This window comes from Nicotiana tabacum, chromosome 6 (genome assembly GCF_000715075.1).
Source record: "Nicotiana tabacum cultivar K326 chromosome 6, ASM71507v2, whole genome shotgun sequence".
Classification (NCBI taxonomy): Eukaryota; Viridiplantae; Streptophyta; class Magnoliopsida; order Solanales; family Solanaceae; genus Nicotiana; species Nicotiana tabacum.
Genome location: NC_134085.1, coordinates 118,064,348 through 118,082,879, shown reverse-complemented (window position 1 = coordinate 118,082,879; position 18,532 = coordinate 118,064,348). Strand labels below are relative to the sequence as shown.

Genomic DNA, 18,532 nt, shown 5'->3' with positions numbered 1-18,532 from the left:
TACTCCAGATTCACATGGACTTTGTTTCTTAGAACAAAATATGAAATGGCTGAAGTATTTGTGGCCTTTGTGAAGAAAATTCAAGTAAAAATGGAGTCTAGAGTTGTATGCATTAGATTAGATCATGGGACAGAATTTGACAATGTCAAATTCGATGATTTCTGCAATGAAAATGATATCTCTCACAACTTCTCAGCTCCTAGAACTCCTCAGCAAAATGGTGAAGTAGAAAGAAAGAACAGAACTCTAGAAGAAATTGCAAGAACAATGCTGATTGACAGTGGACTTGTAAAGAACTTTTGGGCTGAAGCTGTCAACACTGCCTACAACATAGTGAACAGGTGCATGATCAGATCAATTCTGAACAAGACACCATATGAACTGCTAAATTGAAGAAAACCCAAGCTGACCTACCTAGGAACGTTTGGATGCAAATGCTATGTTCTCAATAATGGAAAAGATCAGCTTGGTATGTTCGATGCCAAAAGTGATGAAGGGATATTTCTTGGCCACTCTTCTCAAAGCAAGGCTTACAAGATATATAACAAGCGGACTCAATATGTTGAAGAAAACATCCATGTTATCTTTGATGAATCTCACCCATCATTTGAGAAGAACGCTGAGGAAGATCAAGATGGAGAACCCTTACTTGTTCCTGGCGAAGTCATTAACATGACAAACGGAAAGGCAGATATGATGAGTCAAATGAAGGAGGCAAATGAAGACAACGCTGCCTCATTATCTACAGAACCAAGCACTTCAATTACAACCGCTGAAGCTGAAGAAAGAGTGGTTGATGCAGTTCAGGGAACTCCACTTGCATCTGAGAGAAGGATAGAGGAAAATCACCCAAACATACCTTCTTCTTCTCAGAATGAACCCCAATCATCTAACTGGAGACATCAAAGTTCTCACCCCATAGACAATATAATCACTCCTCTAGATTCAGGAGTCCAAACCAGGTCAAGAGCTAGAAATTCACTTGCCTTCTCTGCTTTTCTCTCCTAAATAGAACCCAAAAACATCAAGGAAGCCCTAAAAGATACAGATTGGATTACAACCATGCAAGACGAGCTGTATCAGCTTGAGAGAAACAATGTGTGGCACCTGGTACCCAGACCCCCAGATAGAACCATTATAGGAACTAGGTGGGTATTCAGAAACAAGCTCGATGAGCATGGAATTAGCACAAGGAATAAGGCTAGGCTAGTAGTTCAAGGTTACAATCAGGAGGAAAGGATTGACTATGATGAAACTTTTGCTCTAGTGTCTCGCATGGAAGCCATCAGAATTCTGATCGCCTTTGCTTCTCATATGGAATTCACTCTGTTCCAAATGGATGTCAAAAGTGCATTCTTGAATGGACTACTTAAGGAAGAAGTCTATGTAAAGCAACCACCTGGGTTTGAAAGTCATGAGCACCCTGAGTATGTGTTCAAATTGGGCAAAGCCCTGTATGGGCTAAAGTAGCATCCTCGAGCGTGGTATGAAAGATTGTCAAAATTTCTCTTAGAAAATGGCTTTAAGAGAGGAAAGATTGACAACACTCTTTTCTTAAAGAAACGAGAAAGGAACCTGCTCATTGTTCAGGTCTATGTTGATGATATCATCTTTGGAGCAACAACTGACTCCCTATGTGAAGAATTTGCAAAACTTATGGGGAGTGAATTTGAAATGAGCATGATGAGGGAATTAAATTTCTTCTTGGGTATTCAAGTAAAACAGTCCCCAAAATGTACTTCCATCTGTCAGCAAAAATACATTAGGGAACTCTTGAAGAGGTTTGACATGGAAGCATCAAAGGTGATAGACACTCCCATTGCAACTGCCACCCGACTGGACATGGATGAAATATGATCTCCTGTGAATCAAACAATGTATAGAGGCATCATTGGGTCTCTTCTCTATCTCACTGCTAGTCGACCTGATGTTGTTTTTAGCATGGGTTTGTGTGCGAGGTTTCAATCTAACCCCAAGGAATCTCACTTGAAGGTTGCAAAAAGAATACTGAGATATCTCAAAGGCACGTAGGACCTGGTGCTATATTATCCATCAGGTGACAATTTTAATCTAATTGGGTATGCTGATGCAGACTATGTAGGTTATCTTGTGGACAAAAAAAGTACTTCTGGGATGGCTCACTTTTTAGGATCATGTCTTATCTCTTGGGGTACAAGGAAGCAAAATTCAGTGGCTCTTTCAATAGCTGAAGCTGAATATATGGCTGCAGCATCCTGCTGTGCTTAGCTTCTGTGGATCAAGCAGCAACTAGATGATTTTAGAGTTCTCACTGAGAGTGTGCCGCTCCTATGTGACAATATCAGTGCACTCAACATGGCGAAGAATCCAGTCCAACATAAAAGGACCAAACATATTGATGTGAGGCATTATTTTCTGAGAGATAATATGGAGAAAGGGTTGATACGCACGAAGTTCTGCAACACTGAAGATCAAATTACAGACATTTTTACCAAGGCACTAAGTAGGGAACAGTTCGAAAGAAACAGGGTAAAGTTGGGACTGTTGAGGCCAAACTAAGAACCTGATCCCTTTTTGAGTTGGCTAGAGTTATTAAGAAATAATAGGTTCAAAGTGTTTTCTAGCCCTGCCTAACTCACTTTAATACCGTTACAAGTAAACACACATGATGAGCATAGAAGCAGTAGATGCAGCACATGACTGATAAAAGAGGATTAATTCTTTTCAAAAAAGGGGAAGGAGGACTTGAAGAAAATGTTTCGCAAGAACCAGGTTCTTGTACTAAAGGTTAGTAGTTCTGTACATCCTTTAATACACGTCTTAAAAGGAACAAAATACAACTGCCATGTCATCAACTTTTCAGATCCGGCTGTCACATCTCTTCAATTCAAAACGTTCCATCTCCCTCTGAAATGTCACGATTCTCCTCGCCCAACCGCCGTTTCAGAACCAGTACCTATTCTTCTTACTTTATAATTGTCCTCTCCATTTAAAAACCCCTCTCGTCTGCTCTTCATAACCATAAGACCTATTCTAGATTCACCAAAAGGAAGGATCATCAGACCTCCTCTTCCAATGGCTGAGAAAACCTCTGACCCATCCATGGGACCTCTCCTCTTCACTGAGTCCGTGTCACCCTCTATCACCTCCACTGCTACAATCACTACTTCCCTAGTTTCTCAACCTCCTTCCTACTCTGAAACTCCTGAAACTATTCCGTCATCAATTTCATCTGATGCCCATACTAGTAAAACCCTAATTGGAAAACAAGGTGAAAATACTGACTTCACAAAAGGCTCCGCCATCGTTACTGTTGACTCCATGGTCGTGGAAGCACCCGTTGAGGAAGAAAAGACTGTGTTTTTCATATCCGGGGATGGCATACTGCATGAAGTTATTTCTCAGAGAAAAGAGTCACAAAGCGTGTGGGTAGAAGGGACCCTTCTGGCTGTTGAAGGGAATACAACAATATACACTACTGGGGCATCTCGTGAGGAACTTGATCCCTCTCCGGAGGACCCAGGTCAGGACTCTCAACCCCAGGATAGTGCTGTACCTACTTTCAATGTTGTGCCCCTGAAAATTCAAGCATCAGAAATGAGGTCTAGTGATGAAGAAGACCTGAACAATATGACCCTAGATGCATTCTTGAGTCAGCGCAAGGTTGTCACCACTCCTGAGTCTGAAAGTAAGCGGCCTACTACCAGGCTTCAAGTCAAAGCAACCTACGATTCTGCACTTCAAAAGAGCAAGAAAAGTAGTAAAAAGAAAAGGAGAAAGTTGGTAAAAAATGGTGTCCCTATAAGTGATGAAGCTATCCCTGTCGTTGTGGTGGAGGAAGGAACCCCTGAGGAACCTGGTTCCCTTGTTAGGAGGTCCTTGAAAAGGTTAAGTCTGTCTCCATAACAAAAGGATCTACTTCCAAGTCCAAGACAAAGGAGGCAGTGAGTGATGAAGATATTCTTGTCAAGTCCAAGGGGAAAGGTAAAGTTAGTGGAGAAAAACATAGGAAACGTAAATGGGAAACAGTTGAAGAACCCAGTTCTGGTAAGAAATCTAGAAGTGACGTCTGCCTTAGATCTGAGCGACTAAGGCATCAAAAGGTTTTGCTGGGTAGCATGTTTGACCCAACAATCTCTGAGATGGCAAGAATTCGTCAGCTTCTAGAAATGGTGGAGTTTCAGAAATGGACACATCTGTTCTACATTGACTCTCCTAAAGTGTATGAGGAGGAGGTCAAGAGCTTCTTCGCCAGTCTCTTTCCAGTGGATACTGACCATGTGTGTGCTTTAGTAAATAGGGTGGATATTGTCTTTGACGTGAAATTACTTGGGAAAATTCTGCAGGTTCCTACTATTGGGGTGTCTAGTGTAAGAGATGTTTGTCAATACAACTTCCAAAATGCAGTCGTGAAAGATAACTCTAATAAGAAGGGGGACCAGGTTCATAAGAAAGCACTGCTTTCCATCTACCAGTTGTTGTTTGAACTGGTGAACAAAGTCCTGCTGCCTCGAGCAGAAAGGAGATCTATCACTTCCAAATTTGATTTATTCTTAATGGAGCAATTGGACGGTTTCAACCCTGTGAGTTTGCCTGCCATAATGATTGAGCATATGCAGAAAGTGGCTGATTTCAAGGATGGCAATCACGGGCTTCCCTATGGATTCTTGCTCACGCAAGTGTTCAAATACTTTGAGGTTCCGCTGGGAACGGCAAAGTAGGGACCCATATAAGCAGACATTCTCATAGACAACCTTGGAAGAGTGCGAGTGTATTGAGAAGTATAGGGGTGTAGGAAGCACTTCAATTGTGTTTCAGCTCATCAATGCCCAAAATAGTGCAGCTGAAGAGATACGTCAACTGAAGGCCAGGAATGCCATCCTAGAAGGTCAGTAAGCTCGAGCGGTTCCCATGTCGAATGATGAGGTGATCCGTTTGACTCAAGAAAATGCTAACCTCAGGGCGGAAGTTGAGAACCTGAAAATCAAACTGCTCAACGAGCAAAATTCGGGAAATGCCCAAATAGACCTTGTTCTTCAGACACTTGCCGCTGCTTCCAAGCCTTTTCCTCCTAGTTCCCCTTAAGTTTCCCCTCAGTGACCAGTTATCTGGATGTGTTTTTTTTTTCTGTTGATGATTGGTGAATGTTTTTTGTTATTTTTTTTCGTTGTGGTTGGGATGTACTACTACTACTGCTCTCGTGATCAAGTCCAAATGTTGCCTCTTCCTTTTTCAAAGGAAGGGGCATATGAAACTATTATTAATCTAAATCCTCTTTTATTTTGTCAATTACTTTCTCTTTGCATTCTATTCTTTCTCATGCTAGTGTGTACATATGTGGCATGTGTTAGCTTGGCTGGACTTCTTTGTGCTTTTATTCTTTTTAATGATGCCAAAAGGGGAAAAAAGATTAATATGGACTCAGGGGGAATCACATTAGGGAACTGGGGAATATCGTCTCAGGAGGAACTCTTTGACACTGCTCTCTGCTGCCTTAATTCTGAACTTATAACTGTTTAAGTTTGTCATCATCAAAAAGGGGGAAATTGATAGATCTTAAATACTCTTGCCTTGTGCTTTGATGATCAAACAAACTTACTGATAAGAACCAGATAGGGAACCTGACCAACTTGGATTGCTGCAAACTTAAACAGATTCCAGCTAAGGATGAACTGCTACAGATTCAGGAGTTAGGAACCAATCAAGGACCTGGTGCTCCTGTGGTTCCTATGTAGCAGTACAAAGTCATGTGGACACAAGTGGAGCTAAAGTGACTGACGGTACTGTTTCTGCCGCACTGCAATACACTGTCAGCCCACTCACTCTCTAATCAAACAAAGCACTCACATCACCTCAAGTGATGTGATCAAGATGTACCCGATGAAGCTTCATACAAAGATATTACTAGAAGGTTTCTGTTTCTCATTCAAGCTTTTTGCAAAAAACAAAAAATTCATTATCCTCTCAAGCTTGAAGAACAAGGTTGAACGCCACTACGGACCAGTTTCTAAAAGATTGATTGTTGTTGTCCTAGTTGAATTGTAACCTTGTTATTGTACTTACTATATCTCCTAAAATTGCTTACTTAGAAGCATACTAATTAGGAGTCCTCTTGTAAATCCTCAAACTCGCTGAGTTTAGGTTGTGACTAGATTTAGTCATAAAAAAAGGCTTTGTAATTGTAGAATTACGAAATGGCTTGGGGTGCTAGCACCACAAGTTAGAAAAAGCCTTTGTAACTACGATAGTCATAAAGTGGCTTGTGGTAAAGGTACCACAAGTTAGTTGAGTAAATCCTTTGCAATCGGAAGTATTGTAAAGTGGTTTGTAATAGGTAAGATTACAAGTTAGTAAAGTTAAAAGTCTACAGGTGTAGATCGTGGTTTTTTGATCCCCTTGTGTGGGATTTTTAGCAGAAACTTGTAGAGGACCAGGTACTCTAAGACTTGGTGGACCCATACAAACTATCTCTTTATGGATATTGGTTTGAGCTAAAGTTGGATGAAGGAGATGTGTTATGTGGTAAGTTATTAAGGAGAAGTGGAGATTGAAGTATTTGATGTTGAAGTTTGGCCAGTTGGACTAGTAGTGTATATAGGTGATTCAGTAGAAATAATGGCATGTGAAGTGTGATGATTATGTTTTGATGGGAGAAGTGATGCAGTAGAGTTGCATGGAATAGGATTGCATGATTTGGTTACTGTTTCATGCAAAGCTGTTGGATTATTTCGTGGTAAAAATGGTTGTGCATTGGGGTTTTCAAATTTCTGTGGCGATGTGGCGGTTTGTGGTTTGATGGAAGCAGCGGCGTGTGTATGTGTTAGGGTGGTAAATCTACGTGTCTGTGTAGTAATATTTGGCGTGTCCAGGCAATTTGCTGTGACTGGTAACTGGTAGTCTAGTTGTAGGTTATGATTGGAATTAGAAGAGTTAGAATTATTTATGTTAGAGGTAGTAGTGGGCTATTGTGATTTGATTTGTACATCGGACTGGGCCTCTAGAGAGTTATGGTTTTTATCAGCCATAGATTTAGAATTGGTAGTGGGCTTTAACGAGAAGTGGGCTAGTGTTGGGTTTCGACTGTGTAATTCCGATTGGGTCATGTTTGACTCAATGTGGTTTAGTGAGAAGAATTAGTTGGTGACATTTGTAGTGGGTAATTTCTGTAGCTTGTTATCCATTTTTAGTTGGACCTTAGGATGCCCATTAGGGTTAGAGGATGTACCTGTGTAGATATCGTCCACTGTAGCGGCCGCCGCCTGTTGTTGCCCTGTCCGACTTTACACAATTGAATGTTGTCTTGAAGAAGAGGCGTTATCAGTGTTAGGAGTGGCTTGCCTGTAGGGGTATCGTGTGTTTGATCTAGTGGCTTGCCTGTAGGGGTATCGTGTGTTTGATCTTTTTGGAAAGGTGACTACTTTCCATTCCTCTTCCACTGGGTCCTGTAGTGTGTGTGATGTCGTGTGATTGGTCAGATGTAGGAGTTTGTTGTATGGTGTTATGGTTGATAACAAATAGACAGCTCCATGATGCATGTCCAAAGCGTCCACATTTGGTGCAGAGTAGATTAAGACCTTCATAGAGTAAGATCTGCTTATGGTTGCCTATGTGTATATGTGTTTTTAGTGGCTTTTCTAAGGAAACTTCAATGCAAATACGTGCATATCGGCCCCTTGTTGTTGCAGAGGTGCAAGTGTCTACCTTTAATAATTGTCCCAGCTTTGAACCCATACGTTGGAGAATTTCTAGATCATAGAACTTGGTAGTTAGCTCTGGGAGACGAACCCACAACACTGAGAAGGTTAGTTGTGTGTTTGATGCGATAAATTTTGGCTCCTATTTCCGGACAGATAGAAAGTGGTTAAGAATAAACCAAGGTCCTCCATGCAAAGCATTCTGCATATTTTCTTCTTTATTAAACTTAATTAGAAAAAAATCAGATCCCAAATTAAGTAAAGATAAATCCTCCGTCGGCTTCCAAAGGGGGATGAGTTTTTGACGAAGGAGCTGGTGGACTAATTTTTTCCCAAAAACTTTGATAATAACGGAGTATTTCCATGGTGAGTAAAGTCGCTCTTTATCAGTAGTGGTTAGTGGGATGAAGTTTTCATCACCATCGTTTTGCACAGTTGTGCTTTCATCTGATAGATCAAGCTCTTTTGTAATGGTGCAATTAGCCTGTGGGAGGTGGAAAGAGCTAGTGATAGAACAAAGTTTTTGAAGGAAAGTTGCCTTGAATGGAGTTGGGGTTGGGTCATCAATTTGCATGTTGTCTATGTCGGGGGGGGGGGGGGTTCATTATCAGGTTGATGAGGTACATGATCCGGAGTATGTTGTCTCATGATGAAGGGTTGCTGAGGGAAGGAGTTGTTCAAAACAAAGAGTAAGGATGGTGAATAGTGTATTGGATATGTTTAGAGAGAGAAGCTCTCATATCTCTCTAACCTATTCAGGAAAAAATTTGCGAAAAATTCTACTTAATTATATTTCAACAGAAACAAAAAGGACTAATAAGAAATGCTTCATGCCATCTTCAAACCGATATCGCGTGGACTTCTTGCAACTGCCTTTAACCTTTTATTGTATTATTATCTTGTTTGAATTTGAGAAGCTTGATAATTGTAACACGTAATAATTCGTTGATATAGAACATAGACGTGCGGTACAGCTATTTGACAAGCACGTAGTTCTTTTATTTGATTGAATTAGACTGGCATGACTTCATTTTAATATAGGTTCCTAAAGTTAGTTATGATTAAATTATCCTCAGAAATTTTGTTTTGACAATATTCGTCAAGGGAAACTTTGCAGTTTGTACTTGTAATGAAAATATTGCATTTGACTTTGCTATTATTCCTAAATTCTGTCCTTCTCAATCATGCTCAAAAACCATCTCAATACAACCTGTCACCTCACTTGTGCAACTATATAACCTAGCCATTGTCAAAGTTATGGCTATCAAAAGAAATTTTAACCAATGGAGACAAAGCTTGGTTTCTTCGCACTATTCATTTCCTTTTCCACATTCCTTTTTCCTGCTTTTTCCATTACCCTTTTTGACAATGACATCAATGATTGGTGCAACAAAGCCCCTTACCCCAATCAATGCAAGTATTTCATGAACCATGGGATGTATCATTTCGCACCCAAGCACACGACAGATTTCAAGAATATGGCAATGCAAATAGCCATGGAAAGAGCCCTCGAAGCTGAGACTTACACCAAACAACTAGGTGCAAAGTGTAGGAATGAACGCGAGAAGGCAGCTTGGTCGGATTGCGTTAACCTCTACGAGAGCACAATTCTCCAACTCAATAAAACACTCGACCCAAATACCAAGTGTACCGATTTTGATACACAAACATGGTTGAGTACAGCTTTAACAAATCTCGAAACTTGTCGAACCGGGTTCGTTGAGCTAGGCGTTAATTCAGACTACATTTTACCTAGTCTCATGTCAAACAGTGTGTCTGAATTAATTTGTAACACTTTGGCACTCAACAATATTAATGGGTCCACTTTGAAGCAAACTTACAGAGATGGTTTCCCAACTTGGGTTCCTCCAGGTGACAGAAAATTGTTGCAATTATCTTCCATAAGGCCAAATTTAGTGGTGGCTCAAGATGGTACGGGGAATTTCCGGACAATTAAAGCAGCGTTAGATGCTGCTGCTAAAAGAAGTGGAAATGGAAATGGAAGGTTTATTATCCATGTGAAACGTGGAGCTTACAGAGAAAATTTGGAGATTGGAAACAAAATGAAGAATATTATGTTGGTTGGTGATGGTTTGAGGTACACCATTATCACGGGTAGCCGCAGTGTAGTCGGAGGTTCTACCACGTTTAAATCTGCTACTGTTGGTAAGTATACCGCTACCCAATCTTTTTCTTTTGCTAATGAAATGTGATTTTAAAGTAAAAACAAAAAATTAAGCAGGTTCACTACGCAAGGGAATTAATCTTAACGATTCAATCCCATGAAAGTAATAAAGCATGTAAAGAGATAGCTCCAAAACGACATGCATGTTCTCTTAACGTCACAACTAATCGTAAAGGATTTACTAATTTAGTTACTACTAATTTCTTTACATGTAATAAATTGTAAACCAAATTTTGTACATTTTGTTTCGGGTTCTCCAAAAAATTTCCGACTTAATTTTCTAGAGATATTTGATTGTTCCAAAATTAGTTATTTCGGTCTCACCCTACTTATAAAAAAACTCTAATACAACGAGTTAACTTCATGAGATATATAATTTACGTTGATATTCATGTTCAAACAAAATATATATAACTTCTCCTAAATTGGAGATCACTTTCTATATTTTATTGTTTCTACTATTATATATTGCAAAAATTAATTTTTTGACCCTCTTACAAATTTGCAGCTGTTACTGGGGAAGGATTCATTGCTCGAGGCATTACATTCCGCAACACAGCTGGTCCACAAAATCATCAAGCAGTTGCACTGCGTTCTGGATCTGACCGATCAGTTTTTTATCGTTGTGGATTTGAAGGATATCAAGACACACTTTACGTCCATTCACAAAGACAATTCTATAAAGAATGCTATATCTATGGGACAGTGGACTTCATTTTTGGAAACGCTGCAGTAGTTTTGCAAAACTGCATGATATTTGCTAGGAGACCTATGGATAAACAAAAAATTACTATAACAGCACAAGGCCGTACTGATCCTAACCAAAATACTGGAATTTCAATACATAATTCGCGAGTTATGGCAGCTTCTGATCTTAGGCCTGTGCTAAGTACATTCAAGACATTTTTGGGACGACCATGGAAACAATATTCACGTACTGTTTTTATGAAAACGTACCTTCATTCATTGGTAGATCCTGCTGGTTGGCTACAATGGGATGGTAATTTTGCTTTAAATACTTTGTACTATGGAGAATATAGGAACAGTGGACCTGGAGCATCGACTAGTAGGAGAGTGAGGTGGCGCGGATATCGAGTGATCACAAATTCAAATGAAGCAGCAAAGTTCAGTGTGGAAAATTTTATTGGTGGTCGATCATGGTTGCCTGCAACCAATGTGCCATTTCGTGCAGGTCTCTAATAACATGATTCTTTTATAATTGGTGTCGATGTTGTTTTGTTTTGCAATTCTTAATCGATAAGTCATGTGTTCTTGTAAAAATTATGGCTCTGTGTATGTGTTTAAATTACAGCATGAAATGTTAGAAATTACCGTCTCTTCTAGAGACTTCTAGTGTGACTCACATATAAGGTAATAAATTATTTATCTTGTCCCCCAAAGGAAATAATATATGAGATAATATTCTATAGTTATGCATATATGGTAGTTTCTTTGATGGAAAGAAATTACCATATATTAGGAGTCCTTAGAATAACTAATTTATGGAGAAGTCTCTGGGGCTAAAGTATTTGCCTAAGAGTCTCTAGCCTACCTATAAATATGTCTGTGACTCCATTAGTCTGGCATCCTACAATAGGCACAAGCTAGAAGACTCCTAGGTTTTCTATAAAAGTTTTATAAGGTGATTCTATAACACTTGAACAACTATGGCTAAAGATACGTTCCTTGTTTAATTTCCGCTGCATTGGCTCTATGTATGTCATTAAATTCTATATCGTGGTACCAGAGCCTCCCTTTAGCTATTTGTTCAGTGTTAGTAAAATCTGTCGATGCAATACATGGCGGTTCAAATTCTTGTATGACTTAGTCAATGATTTTTGGTTCATATGATAGTCTACGATTTTTGATTAATGGTTCGAATGGGTTAAAATAAAATCACAGTGGAAATAACTTTTTATTGGTGATATATGTTTCAGTGTTCTACGTTATTTGCCAGATTCTTGGCATCTCGGTTATTTTGTCTCTCACTCCTTTATTGTGCTTTAAATACTGGAACAAAGTTTGGAGTTGGCGTTTTCATCATTCTCTTGGTTTAGATTATGCCTTTGTTTCCTTAATCTTTTTAAACCAAGACTATGTAATTGAACATGGGACTCATCCGATTTTGAACCCTTTAAAATTTTCTTGATATGTTAATCGGGAATTGTAACAAGATCTGAACACCCTTTTCTATGCAAACAGTACATTTTAAAGGTAATTGAACTTGTTAAAACAAATGTCTTGGTTTTTTTTAAGTATACTCTTAGTACTTGTTGATATCCAATTTTTCCCTCATATATTTTTAATATGCATATATATTTTTAAAAATAGTACACATGCATTTACAAACATGCACAAGCATTTCTATAATTTTTTTCTATAATTTTAAAGGCTTTCAACTAATTTATTTTTGCATTTTTACTATACAAATATCCAATAATTATCCGTCATATTATTTTTTTATGATAATTTAATCATATAAATTCATTATTTATTCCCAAATAGTGCTTGAATATTTTAATTGTATTTTTTATAATTACATTTGCATTTTTCAAGCTAGAATTGCACATTTTACAACAATAGCCCATGCATATGCATAATTATATTATCTAAACAGAAAATGACTTTTTTTTTTATTTTTATAATTTTAAGTAATTATTTTAGGTTCTTCAACTATCTGGCTGAGCACAAGAATTTTCTTTCAGTAGTGACAAGAATCTGGAGAAAACTGAAGGATGTTAGAAGAACATTAAAATGACTGAATACAAATGAATTCCAAATAGTAGATTTGAGGGTAAAAAGTGCTAGACAAAAACTACATGATGTCCAAGAACATATGAGAACTACAAGCATATCATCACAGAAGTTTGAAGAAGAGAAAGAACTGAAGCAACAGCTAGAGAAATGGGCTACTATAGAGGAAAGCATTTATAAACAGAAATCTAGAAATCAGTGGCTGAAGTTGGGTGATTCTAATACTACATTCTTCTTTGTCAGCATGAAGAATAGAATAAGCCACAATAAGATTTGAAGCTTTAAGACTAATGATGGAGAAATATTCAGTCTAGGGAATCAATAGAAAAGGAAATAGTGGGATTCTATAAAGGACTATTAGGATCTGCAGCTGATACCATACCAGTCATACAACCAGTTATTATGAAGGAGGGCAATGTGCTAGATATGAGCAACAACTGAAGATAATTGAACCTGTTACTGTAGAGGAAATTCAAAATGCTTTAAAAAGGATAGATGATCAAAAGGCTCCAGGATGTGATGGATTCAATTCAAAGTTTTTTAAGAAGACATGGAGTATCACAGGCCAAGACAATATCTAAGGCAGTGTTTCAGTTCTTCAACACAGCTGAAATGCATCCGCCTATTAATGTAACAACTACTACATTGATACCTAAGGTTTAACATCCTTCAATAATCAAGGATTTCAGGCCTATTTCATGCTGCACAGTGTTATACAAGATTATTTCAAAAATTCTGACTAACAGATTGTAAGGGGTGATGGACCATTTAGTAGATAAAAGCCAGTCTGGCTTTGTTCCTTGAAGAGTTATCACAAATAACATAATACTAAGCCATGAACTGGTAAAAGGGTATGGGAGGAAGAGCATCCCACCTAGATGTATGATGAAACTAGACTTGCAAAAGGCCTATGATTCCATTGAGTGGGAATTCTTAGAGCAAGTGTTGAATAATTTGAACATTCCAGAGAGGTTTATTCTATGGATCATGGTATGTGTAAGAACAGTATCTTACTTTATACTCATTAATGAAAAACCTGTGGAACCATTCCAACCTAGAAGAGGCCTAAGACAGGGTGATCCACTGTCACCATTTTTTTTTGTACTTAGTATGGAGTACCTCACAAGGAGTTTCAAGATAAGCTAAATATCATTTAACTGGGGTTTGCAGATGACTTGCTGCTATTCTGTAGAGGAGATGCTATTTCTATCCAAATGATATTCAACTGTTTCATAGAATTCTCTAAGGCATCTGTCCTATAAGCAAACACAACAAAGAGTTCCATATACTTTGGGGGTGTACCACAAGATATACAACAGAGCATAGTACACGTAACTTGTTTTAGTAGGGGAGATTTTCCTTTCAAATACCTTGGAGTTCCACTCAGTACTAAGAGGATTTCTATGATACAATGTCAGCCACTATTGCAGAAAATAATAAGAAGAATTACCTCCTGGACTTCAAAGTATTTATCTTATGCAGGAAGGTTGCAATTGATCAAAACCGTGTTGTTCTCCATCCAAATATACTGGTCGTAGATATTTGTAATTCCTAAGAAGATGATGAAGAAGATAGAAACAGTCTGTAGAACCTTTCTATAGACAGGAAGAGTAGATGCTTCAAAAAAAGCTTTGTTATCATTGGACAAAGTGTGTTCTCCAAACACTGTTGGTGGATATAATGTACTGGATGTGCATACATGGAATAGACCTGCAATTTGCAAACTACTATGGAATCTGTGTAAGAAAAAAGACAAATTGTGGGTTCAGTAGATTCATTTGTATTATGGGAAGAAGTAAGAAGTGTGGGAAACCAATCCAAGTAATGCATCATGGATAGTTCAGAAAATTATTAAGGCAAAGAGATATATAGAGGCAGCAGGGGAATATGAAGGACTGACCGAATGGAAATACTTCTCTATCAAGAAGTGGTATAAAGGCATACAAGGACAATATCAAAAAGTATCATAGAAGAGATTAACGTGCAACAATTTAAGGGCTCCAAAGTGGAACTTTGTGCTGAATCTAGCTTTGCAAAACAGACTCCTTACAAGAAATAGACTGCATGCGTGGAGAATTGCATATGAAGTAAGTTGCCCCTTGTGTAATGAAGTATATGAGACCATAGATCATTTTCTATGTAGAATTGCTGGAAGTATATGGAGCAAGCTGCTACATTGGCAAGGCATAGCAAAACCTTCGATGAAGTGGCAAAGAGTGGTACAATGGGCTGAAGACAAAGCAATAGGAAATAATGCAAATGCTCAAGTATATAGACTGACTTTGGCATGTTCAATATACCATATATGGAATGAAAGAAACATGAGAGTATTTCAAGAACAACAAAAGACAATGGAAGTGATAGTTAGACAAATCGTACAAGAAGTTGCAAATAGGGGATCAAGAAACAGTAAGATAGAGAAGAGAATGGCAAAAATGAATTTCTTTCCTTAGTTTGATATAGAAGACTTGTAGTAGAAGTTGTGTGAAACTAGGAATGTCCAGTTTCAGATTTTGACATTGTACATATTTGCTATTGGTAAATAAAATCATTTAATTACCAAAAAAAATGTTAAGTAATTATTTTAAATCATTTTCATGCATAAATGGAATTTTTATTATTTATTAATTATTATTTTAAATTATTTTAGTAATTTAATGAGTATTTAAAAACTAGCCTAAATTTCTACCCAAGTTCAGACCTAAACTACCCAATACACCAGCCTAATAATCAGCCCAATACCCGTTCAACCAATACCCATTTTTAAACACCTAACATAAGCCCCTTGTAAAATCTCAGTCGTTGATCTCAAAGATCAATGACTCCCAATCACCCGTGCCTTTTTAATAGATCAAACGCCCTTAACCATAATTCATTATCCCATCTTTTCCGCCCTTGAACTCTCTCAACCTCTTCTCTTTCACTCTCAAACCCTAAGCACCGTCACCCCAAATCCCCGCCAAATCCCCTTTGATTCCAATCAGATATTGGATCATCTGGTGATTTCTTACCTTATCCGGCTCCCTTTCTCTACTAGCTAACCGATTATGGTGTTACATAATCATTTGCCTAACATGGCAAGTGGATCTCTCTTATTTTGAACCAAATCTGGTTCGAATCTTTATCTCTTTCCGTCTATGCTCTTTCTCCGTCTCCTTAAGGTTTGAATCTCTGAGATTTTTGCTTATTCCTTATTTTACCCTAAAAGCTAGGGTTTAGATCCTTTGAGATCTGTTAAGATTCAGTACTTATTTTCGTTCAAAAGCATATCTATGTTTCTACATAACCACCTATGTTTCTTTTCATGGTTTCGTTAAAAGGTTTTTCGGCTCATTTTACTTACCCTAAAATTAGGGCCTAGATCTTTTCAGATCAGTCAAGGTTCCTTAATTTTAAGTATTTTTCCTTTAATATTTTCGTGTATCTATGTTATTCTTATAGTTGTTTCTTTAAAATAATTTATTCTTCCTAGAATTAGGGTTTCAGATTTTCTCTAATTTGATTCCTTGTGCTTTTCAAATAAACTTCCTGTCTATGTTCATTATGCACAGTGTGATTATTTCGTCCTTGTTTCTCTACTGACTTTATGGTTTACCCATAATTAGGGTTTTGAAACCCTTTACTGAGATTTTAATCTTTCCTTTTCTGTACAATACTAATACTTTCTTATTTTTGTTCGATTTACTTGTTCTTACCTTATTTGGACCAATGTCTGATTAACAAGTTATGACTTAACCTTACTGGCCTAATTTTATGTTCTGATTATTAAAGTTGACTTCTGATTAATTCTGGATTATTCCTTACCTTATTTAACTATTGATTGATTTCATTAACTGATGCTAGCTTGATTTATGCCTGTTAATTGATCTATGACAACCTTAACTGATTGTCATACCTTATTTGCGTGCTACTGATTCTCCTACCTTATTTGGTTTTACTCTACTATATGCTATAAAACCCTTCAGTGTTCTGATTTTCAAACACACGCTGAGACACACAAGCTCACACCTACATTTACACACTCACACAACTTGAGTTCTTTCTATCGCTCTGATTTGTTGCATTGTCTAGCCAACTGAAAGCCAAGGCTAGACTCTTGGATTTTACCTGCCTTTACCTTCCTATTTTCTATCTTCTTAACTGGTATGCCTTAATTTCTGTTATCATGTTCTATTCTACATGCTATGTGGTCAGTTTACTAAAGACATCAACATGCTTCTGTCTTAATATTTGTTTCCTGATCATCTCTTTCTCAACTACTATGCTGTAATTCTTATTCCTTGTGATTTGTATGACTAGATTATTTTGAACCTCGATATGTTATGTTCACTATATGTTTCCAGTTTACTATCCACTAGTATGCTTTAGCCCTTGTTATCTCTTTGTTCTATATGTCTGTGTGGTTAAGTGTTTCAAATTCCAACATGTTTCTGTTGGACATAAAGTTCATGTTCTATTCTTGTTATCTTGCTCTGTTCATAGTAATTTCATCATGTTTCTCTGCTTAATACATGTCTATACGATTACACCTAGTAATAATTAGTAAGCTAAGTAATCTTCAATAATGTGAGACTTTGTTTAATTCAGTTTGGGTACTGCAAATATGTGCAGGCAGTTCTTCCTATAATTTAAGTGTCCCTGCTCTTGTTGTGATTGTTTAATGATTAGTAGCTATGCCTAAACCAATCTGTTAAATGAGGTTTCTGTTTTATTTGTAGTTTTTGAACCTGTTTGCCCCCAAAACTCAAACTCTTTTTCTAAAACTATCTTGTGCCCCCTTATACACTATTTTTAAACTTCTACTCTTGATTATCTAGGGTCTTACCACCCTCAGTGTGAGCACTGCATTGGGTCCATGAGACCCCTCTAAACTCTGACACAATGAGACTGGTCTTCCAACCTGTTATAAAACTATTTTCTTTGAAAGGTTCTGGTGTGAGCATTGCCCGGGGTCCCTAAGGCCCTTGGGAGCTTTGACACATCAGAAGCCCATTTGTATATTATGGATGGACTACCTGTGTACATCAGGCTTGCTTGCTTGAAGGCCTGGTTTCCAGGTTGATGTTGGGCCTGCTAAGGCTCCCTATAGTGTAATGAATAGCTTTGTGTAATTCACTCATATTAGTCTGTAATAATGTAATAATCCTTGTAAAACAGAGGTTATTAGTAAAAGCTGGGGATGGATTTTTATATGTTTTTGTTAGGTTCGGGTAGAAACCATATCTGTAGGCTGTTGTGATGATTCTTTATGTGCATACCATTAGAAATCATGCCTATAGGATCTTGTCTCACTGTTTGAAATCTAGAGTTTTATACTTGGCATCCTAGAAATCTTGTTTATAGGTTGTTTTATCAATTCTGCATCAAGAACCCATGTTTCACGCATATTTTCAAATCTCAATATGCATTAGAGATCATGTATATAGGGTCTTCCTTGTGCAAGTTACTAAATTTGTATGACATTCTGTTAACGTCTCTGCCCACATAGATATCATGCCTATAGTAAATAAATATAAACGCAGTTCTACACTTAGATATCATGCCTATATAAAATAATTATAAAATCAGTTCTGCACTTAGATATCATGTCTATAGGAAATAACACTAATTACCAGTTTCAGCACTTAGAGATCATGACTATAAGGGTAATTAATTATGTAAGTTAGAAAGCATGCATGTAGGATCTAAAGATAAAATCTACCTATTAAAATCAGTGACCCGTTTATAAACTATAGTCTCTAATTAACAGTTTAGATACCATGTCTATAGGATTCTGCCCGATTATCACTTAGGCAAACTGATAAGGTAATTAAAGAGGTCTGGGACTAAAATTGTAATTTCTTGCTGTTTGAAAACATGCCCAGATATAGAGTGTTAACAAATTGTTAGGCAAACTGATAGGAATTGCTCGCTTTAATAA

At 37.5% G+C, this 18,532-nt stretch overlaps 1 protein-coding gene across 1 annotated transcript; it reads left to right on the top strand.

Annotated features, from left to right (window-relative positions):
- The first annotated feature begins 8,956 nt into the window (after positions 1-8,956).
- LOC107767191 (pectinesterase 2-like) lies at positions 8,957-11,078 on the top strand. The gene is made up of 2 exons (XM_016586116.2): positions 8,957-9,839; positions 10,367-11,078. The coding sequence occupies exons 1-2, from the start codon at positions 8,957-8,959 to the stop codon at positions 11,056-11,058; spliced, it is 1,575 nt and encodes a 524-aa protein (XP_016441602.1). The 3' UTR covers positions 11,059-11,078.
- Positions 11,079-18,532: the final 7,454 nt, after the last annotated feature.